Source organism: Austrofundulus limnaeus, unplaced genomic scaffold (genome assembly GCF_001266775.1).
Source record: "Austrofundulus limnaeus strain Quisiro unplaced genomic scaffold, Austrofundulus_limnaeus-1.0 Scaffold0, whole genome shotgun sequence".
NCBI lineage: Eukaryota > Metazoa > Chordata > Actinopteri > Cyprinodontiformes > Rivulidae > Austrofundulus > Austrofundulus limnaeus.
This window is the reverse complement of record NW_013952402.1, coordinates 7,119,923-7,127,818: the sequence shown is the minus strand read 5'-3', so window position 1 is coordinate 7,127,818 and position 7,896 is coordinate 7,119,923. Positions and strand designations below refer to the sequence as shown.

General features: G+C 40.9%; 1 protein-coding gene across 1 annotated transcript in view; it reads right to left on the bottom strand.

Moving 5' to 3' along the window:
* Window positions 1-4,376: 4,376 nt before the first annotated feature.
* Window positions 4,377-7,896, bottom strand: part of sparcl2 (SPARC-like 2) — an 8,740-nt gene continuing 5,220 nt past the window's right edge. Inside the window, exons 5-9 of the mRNA XM_013999962.1 lie at window positions 7,639-7,757; window positions 7,391-7,545; window positions 6,518-6,630; window positions 5,576-5,670; window positions 4,377-4,636 (exon numbers count right to left, since the gene is read on the bottom strand). Of these exons, the coding sequence (XP_013855416.1) occupies window positions 4,566-4,636; window positions 5,576-5,670; window positions 6,518-6,630; window positions 7,391-7,545; window positions 7,639-7,757 (553 nt within the window). The 3' untranslated portion in view covers window positions 4,377-4,565. The remainder of the gene's footprint in view (window positions 4,637-5,575; window positions 5,671-6,517; window positions 6,631-7,390; window positions 7,546-7,638; window positions 7,758-7,896) is intronic.

The following is a 7,896-nucleotide window of genomic DNA, read 5'->3' as shown; positions in this document are numbered from 1 at the left end:
TGTGTGTGTGTGTGTGTGTGTGTGTGTGTGTGTGTGTGTGCGTGTTTGTGTATCTGAACGTGCAATCTGAGAGTGAGGGAGTGAGTGGGTGAGCATGTGGGTGCTGACGGTGAGGTCGCCGGATGGGGGAGGTGATGAGAAAACAGGGAGAGAAGGTATTGTCAGGAGGGGAATGAAAGGGTGGGTTAGGGGTGATGGAAAAGTTAAGCATTCTGCAAAACACACCAATCTAAAAAAAACCAAAACAAAACAACAACAAAAAACAAATCTACAGTAAACATTTTATACTGTTTTTCATTGTTCTGCTGAGGCCGGCCTAAAAACTTATTTTTTAAAAGGTTTTAGCACGTAGCAACAGGTGCGTTAGAGAAAAGTAAAAGTGAAAGAATTAAAAGGGATAAAACACTTTAAAAAGTGCATTTCGCCTCTCACGTTTGTTCATGAGACCTGTTTGTCCTCAGAGTATGTTTTGAGGATGACTCTCAGCTACCATCTCAACACACTTTAGCTCAGTATCTGCATTTTTGACTGAGTCATTTAGTCATTTTGTGTTTGCCAAGGTTGATTAGTTCGAATGGGGTTGACTCCAAACGATTGACTACTTTCTGAAAGTTTCATTAAAAATCCATCCAATGATTCATGAGCTAGTTTGCTAACAGACAAACAGGCTTGACCCCAAGAGTTAATGCTAAAGTTTWAAGCAGAGAACTTGTATGTGTTGGGWATGACTCTCAGTTACTAGCATACCAGATGTTAGCTTAATATCTGTATCAGCTAAGGCATAGCCATGTGTTTTCATCAACATAAAGGATTTATTTCTGGTTGAATGCTAAATATGTTTCTCAAAGTTGTTTTGCTGTTTCAAACTAAAATCTGTCAACTGAAACTGGATTAAAAAACCGGATTAAAAAAATGCACTTCTGCTGTTTARTGAACTAGAAAGGCATCTGTAAACAGCAATGCCATAATAAAGGCTTCTTGTCTTCAACCTGCAGGTCAAGTGCAGACCTTGGAGGCCTGATGGGATTCATGTCAGAGGCCCTCCTACCCCACCCAGCCCCTCTCATCTCCACACAATTGGTGGGCCTCCTCATGTACCCAGCTCTCTGTCTCTCCTGAGTTCTTTAATCAATATCATCGGGAAAACAGAAAGAGCTGAGAGCTAAACCCCTCTTCCATTTCTTCTTTCTGATGGGGCCTTTTCTCACTCTTTCACTTCACACTTCAGCGTAGGGCTACTGAGGTCGCTCTGAATGGGACCCACTCCACCCTGAGGGAATATTGTCTGACCACAGACTAGAATCTGAGAGAGAGAGAGGGAGCTAAAGAGAGAGAGAGTGTGTGTGTGTGTGTGTGTGAGAGAGAGAGAGAGAGAGAGAGAGACCCCTTCTCCCATCCTCTTTCTGTCTCTTCAAAGAAAACTAAAAATGTGGCACATGCATGAGCACTATTAATAAATGTATCGTTTCAGCTGACTTTTTTATTTTATTTTAGTGAGCCTGCTCCTGAACCTTTTTTTTTTTTTTGCAAACCCACCAGTCTTTCACTGTAACACTCACTACTCTTGGCCTACTTTTCAATCCCTTAAAAAGTTCTGAAAGTCAGCAATCTGGCAGAGCACGATATGGCAGCTGCTTTTAAAACCTGGCTGATGATTAACCTCAGACAGATTACCACTGCAGACATGTGCGGGTTTACAGATGATTTGTTTTGACAACTCTTATGTTGTTTTTGGACAGAACCTGTGAATCACATCTGTTTTTTTCTGGACAGGCATCTCTCAGACCTGGAATGACTGAACATGTTTGGGTATCACAAAGTCAGAAAGCAGCCATYGAAGAAACGTTTACAACTGATGAACATTTGGAGTCAACTTCTTTCAAGATGGACGCCACAGCTAAGCATGTTAGCAAACACAAACATGGCTATAACTTAGCTAATTCTACAGATGTTGAGCTAAAATTTTGTGTGTTAGTAGCTGTGAGTCATTTCCAACAAATACTCTGAGTGCTTACCGATTACACAAGAACTGTTTTTAACACTTTCCCATTAACTTTTRGAGTCAAATGTGCCTGTCTGTTAGCAAAATTTCTAAAGAACCACTGGATGGATTTTAATGAAACTCTCAGAGAGTAATCGTTGAGTATGCATCCACACGTCTTTAACTTTTGGAGTCACTCCAACACATGGTGGTCACCACAGCTMATAGTCATTAGTCAACCCTGAAATGACTATAACTCAGTCAATTTTAAAGATACAGAGCTCAAATTTGATCTGATAGTAGCTGAGAGTCATTCACATCACATACTCTGAACACCAATACACATCACAGGCTCTTACAATATTGCACAAGATTGTACTTTGTCATTCACAAGGTTTAACTAAAACCACTTCTCGGCACATTATCTTCTAGTATCTTGCGTTACTTTTTAATATTTGGTCATAAAATAAAGACAGGACAAATTCCATTTACAGAAAGTGAGTAAAAATTTAATTTGGCATAATTGCTRAAAAATAAAACGACAAAACAGGCTTTTTAAAAATGTATTATTGATGAGTGCTTGAAAGCTATGCATAATGTAATATGCTGTCTGTCTGTGTGTCAGACCTTGTATTAAGTATCACGTTTAGGGTGTCAGAGGGGTCTAGGGATGCAGGCTTTCAGGGGTACGGTTAGCTGGTTTGGGAGGACCGAGTTGCAGGCTAAAAGTGAGGGAAGAAGGAGGGAYTGGCTGGTGCGAGAAGACGATGGGAAGAGATTGACAGAGAGGGATGAAATGAAGGAAGGGGATGCGGTGTAAGGGGGCGTGTGTAAGCTGACAACGGGTTAACAGGAATCTTTATTTTTAACAACATGTCATCACTAGCCGCCCATCTGCTCCTGTGCTGTCAGAGTCCCCCGGGAGCGTGTGTGAGTRTGTGTAAATGTGAGAGCTAGAAAGCAGGAGATGCATGCAATCCCATCACAGATCACATCAGTGATCAGCCCCCAAACGAGGAGCACGGGGGAGAGGACAAGGTTAGAGAGGTGGGCGGGCCGCATGAATATCTGCCTCTTTTTAATATCCAAGGTGAACGGATGTGTGTTGGCTCGTTGAGATTAGTCGGTTGATCTACAACTGCCCTTTCTCTGTTTGGATGGGGGGATGGAAGGGAGAAGGGTGGACTGGAGGTAATGAGGGGGGGTCTATTAGTACAAAGGATGGGGGGTGTTTSGGGAGAGAGAGAGAACAGGGATCAGAACAGGGATAGAGCTTCATGGTGGCCTTTATAAATCATCTTTTTTTAAATGTCCAAACTCTGGTTTCTTTTTATTTTCTTGTGGCTCAAACTTGCTTTTTCTTTTCCCATACCAAGTCTAATTACATCCCTCTAGTGGTCCACTCCACTTTACCCCAATTTTGAGAGAAATTTTGATGGAATGAAAACATCTTGTTTGGCAGCAGAGCAGTCTTTAGTCCTCATTAGTCTCACTGACTCCACATCTCGTACTGAGTGCTGAGATCTCGCCTCGTTCAAATATCTCTGCCTCCCCGTCATCCTGCAGGCGTGGTAAATTTAAAGGCTAATTAGTCCGGAGAAACCGGTCACAGCAACAAGTCCACCGCAGGACACACGCATCCTCCCGTGCAGGACCAGAAAGCAGCTTTGCTTCACAGAAATGAGCTACAACAAACTTGCAACAGGAGTTCTCAGAGCGTCGTGCTTTTAGTTAGCACACATCTAAAAAGTCTTGCATTTTGTACATTTCTTGACTTCTGTAGAGGTCAAGTGTTTCAAATATTTTGCATTAGATGCTATTTACAGAACCAGTTGGTTTGAAAATGAAAATGTTCTCCAGCATGAAAGGCCCTCTTTTTTTTATTTTTCCTTTGCAGTTTGTCTTATTTTTTAGGTCCTTCTGCTCTCCCAACCATCCCTCCCCCCATTCATTCTCACCCTATCCCTCATTTCTGATCCATCTTTTATGCATTACTCCATTACGCTCAACTCCCATTTACAGTGCATTACCTCTGCCCATCTTCAGACGCACTTCCTCTCCTTCCTTTTTTGTCACTTTGCTTCTCTTCCACACTTGCTTTCCTCATTTTATAACAACACTTCTCAGCACTTCTCTGCTTAAACTCTTTTTATTATCTGCTTTGTCTTTTTTCTTTTTTCTTTTCCTCCGGTCACGCCACCTCACACTAAGCATTTCTTTTCCCCGTATCTTTCATTTCCATCAAGCTTCCGGTGTCTTTCTCTCTCTGATCTTCACTCTGGCTGTCTGCACTGCTGCCGTCCTCCCTTTCAACCGGTTATTCAAAGCATGCCACATTAATTTGGCTTCGGTATTGTCTTTTACAACACAAGTGTACAAATGTCAGCAAACGCAATTAGCAGTAAATGCAGTTGGCAGCAGGCCTGTGCCGATGTTTAATTGTCTTGTTTCAGCACAGATGTGAGCACACAGACAACAGCGACCGGACCTGCAGATCAGAAGGTGTCACAAAGCGCAAAAGCACCAGCAGTGGAAGACACAAGTGAGCGGCGTGCGCAGAGTTCCCTGCAGTTTCGGTCCGAGTTCAAAAGAGACGCAGGAGTTCGTGTTTTTCTTTGATTGTAGGACACAGCTTGTGGGAGCCCATTTTCACTGCTGTGAAGAAACAAACAAAAGAATAGAAAAGGAATCGTTTTAAAATAGTCGATGGAGGTGACTCATTTGAAACACAGCCATAAAAAAAAACAAAAAACTAAATAAGAACATTAATTAAAGACCGGTGTAAAAGTGAACAAATGTCTTCAATTCTTTTATATACTAAAATCATGATTAAAAAAACTAAAGTGGATCTAAATGCAAAAGGTTGGTGATGAACTAAATAGTTACATTCAGCAAAAAATTATCTCTTTCAATTTATGGGAAATTCTCTTATTTGACTTTTGTTCAAATCCATCTGTTAAGATATAAAAAACCCTGACAGATTTAACTCAAGTTGAATTGTACTAAAAACAATACGTATGTTCATCAGCAGAAAACTGTCTAATTTATAAAAAAAAATGTAAATGTTTATTTAACATTAATTAGTAAATGGTAATGGATATTTGCACCTGATTTGGAAAAATCAATCAAATAAACAAAAAAGTTAGCAAAATAAAAGCCTAGCATTTTTTGAAGGAATGCATATCACCCACCCCCTTTTAGGACAGTTTTAAACTGAGATAATCTGATAATGAAAAGCGTTTTTGGTCAAACCTTGTAAATGAAATTATGTGCAATCTCATGTGAGATTGCGACATGTAGTATAGTGAGTCTGTGTGTTGTTTTTGTCTTGGCTAAGGTCGGTTAGCTGTGGTGGCCATCTTGTATTGAGCTGACTCCAAAAGTTAATCAGTTCAAGATGTACAACCACTGGTTATTTTCTGGAAGTTTCATGAAAACACAACCAGTGGTTTATGAAATATTTTGTTAACAAACATACATGCACTCACACACACACACACACATTGGTAAAAAAAAAAAGAAGAAAAAAATCTCCCATTTGCCTTCAGTGGCTTGCAAAATTTACAACCAGTTTAGTAAAAGAATGTGACTAACACATGAAGTGATAGAACCATGTTTCGGAGCGATCCACTAGACATCCTGCCCACTCTCTCAGGGTCACCTTCTTGTTCATGTTACGGTCACATGACCTGCAAAGCACAGCACAAATACGGTGACCTCAAAACATTCTAAGCAACAACAAAACTGATCAAGAATGTACACACGCCAAAACAGACATTTATACGGTACAAAGGTGTGTCTGTAGCAAAGGGGACTGAGACATTCACTGTCATTGTCTTTCAGTTCACCGTGTGGCGTTATCTCTGAAGGGTACTTCTTCAATTTGTGATAATCCGCGAGCAGCGGGACACACAATGGGTAATAAACATTAACATTGCTGGGAATGGCTTGACATTGACACGGACGGTCCTGCTCTCACAAAACCTGTCATCGCAGGCTGGCAAAGTGGGGTGCTGAGTAAAATATACTGGGAGAACATAGGACGACAGAATGACAAAAGGGGTGAAAATAAGGTTTGGATCAGGCACGGAGAGAAAATGAGCTTATACAGGAGAAGGGAAGACAAAATGCTGGAAGGAAGAATAAGTTAACGGTCATATGAGAACAGTATGGAGGAGGACACTGGCAAAGGGAATGAATGGATGGATGGCGTGCAGAGAGAGCAGCATGGTGGGAGGTGCAGCTTGATCGGAGCGGGGGTGAAAAAGCTTTGCTGTGTGACATATTTAAACCTCGTTCTTTCTGTAATTAGCCGTGGAAAAACATATTGCAGGAGACAGAAGGTTTGCACCACGAACCCCCCGTGTGTCTTGAGGTCATGGTGACACGAACATATGAGCAACACTGGTTTGACCACTCTGTTGCTCCTAAAAGTCATAACTAGAGATGTTTCTATTATAACATGATACATATTGCTGTGCTTTTCTTTTTATGTAGAAAATAATATAAAAATGATCTGATGAAAGTGGAACTGACTGGAAAAATGGCGTAGCACAGTGCTCCAGAGGCATCTTCTTGTAATACAGCTTTCTCAGGTCTCTGCGGCTCAACACGCCATCTTTGTTCTTGTCCAATAACAGAAATCTTTGCTGAAGAAAGAGACAAAAACAGAAAATTAACAGTGAGAATGAAGCTGTTTATTTATTTTATATGATAATGAAAGAAATCAGTGGATGTTTCCTAAGAAATGTGGTAGCGCCAGTTGCTCTTTGTTTTTGATCAAATTAAATAATGTTAAAAAGCAGCAAAGTGAAATCAACATGGCTGACACTTGTTGTGTCGTAGCAGCACGATTGGCTTTTGAATTAATATTATTAAAAGCTAAAATATATATATAAAAAATCAGTGTTCATGTTTTCACAATGTTTTAATTTAATCCCTTTGAGGCTGGAGATCTGAGTGGTTAGAGAGAGGTTAAGTTATCCCTTTTTCATCATCTTACTGAATAATTCAGTGATTATTGACCAAATCCATTTTATGTTTTTGACTGACTATCTCTGTGGGCAACCGCACCAGAAGCAGCTCAAAATCTCACTCCTCGCAGAAGGTTGGGAGCGTTGATCAGCCACAACCCACGAAGAGTAGATTATATCATAGCATGATGGAAGTGTCTGGTGTGGAAAAATAAAACTTTCTAAAATTCTATGTTGGTTGTAGAGTTACCCTAGGGTGGAAGATGATCCCCGTGTTTATTCTTGTTCAGGCTATCAGCATTACATTTTGTTGTAGATATTGATTTGCTTTATGTCATCATTAGCTGAGGTCATCATATCACAGTAAATCATGATTATTACTTTACTAAGATCTCATGTTCTGCTTCAGACAACTTCAAACCCCGTCAAGTCTGACCTTCGCCAGCTGGATCCTTTGGGTGTGGCTGAGGCAGCTTTGGGGCACGGCTGCAGGTGTGTAGGATGCTCCCATTCGACTCAGGAGCAAAAACCAGTCCAGGAGACGGTAGGGAAACTGGCCTAACTCCTCCTCGGTGCATTTACTCTTGGGAACTGATGAAGAGGAACAACAGAGCTGATTTGGGTGACTGCAGACATGCTCAGAGGAAATTCTGCGTCACGTTGGATGCATTTGTGTTTATTTACCCAGACAGTGTCCTGAGTGAGCCAGGCCGATGCGACGTCTCTTTCTGCAGGCTTCTTTGTGAAGCAAACATTCATTCTCATAGGTTTTTCCCAGAACGCTACACACTGGTGCCCTCTGCCTGATGGTAAATGCCRGTGCCCACATGCAAAACGTCAAAAAAGTAGGACACTTTGCACTACTCTAGTTCATGTTTATATACTCAAACACTCATTTTTAAGTGCTATTTACTGTCCTAAAATCCCTGAATATACTGTATA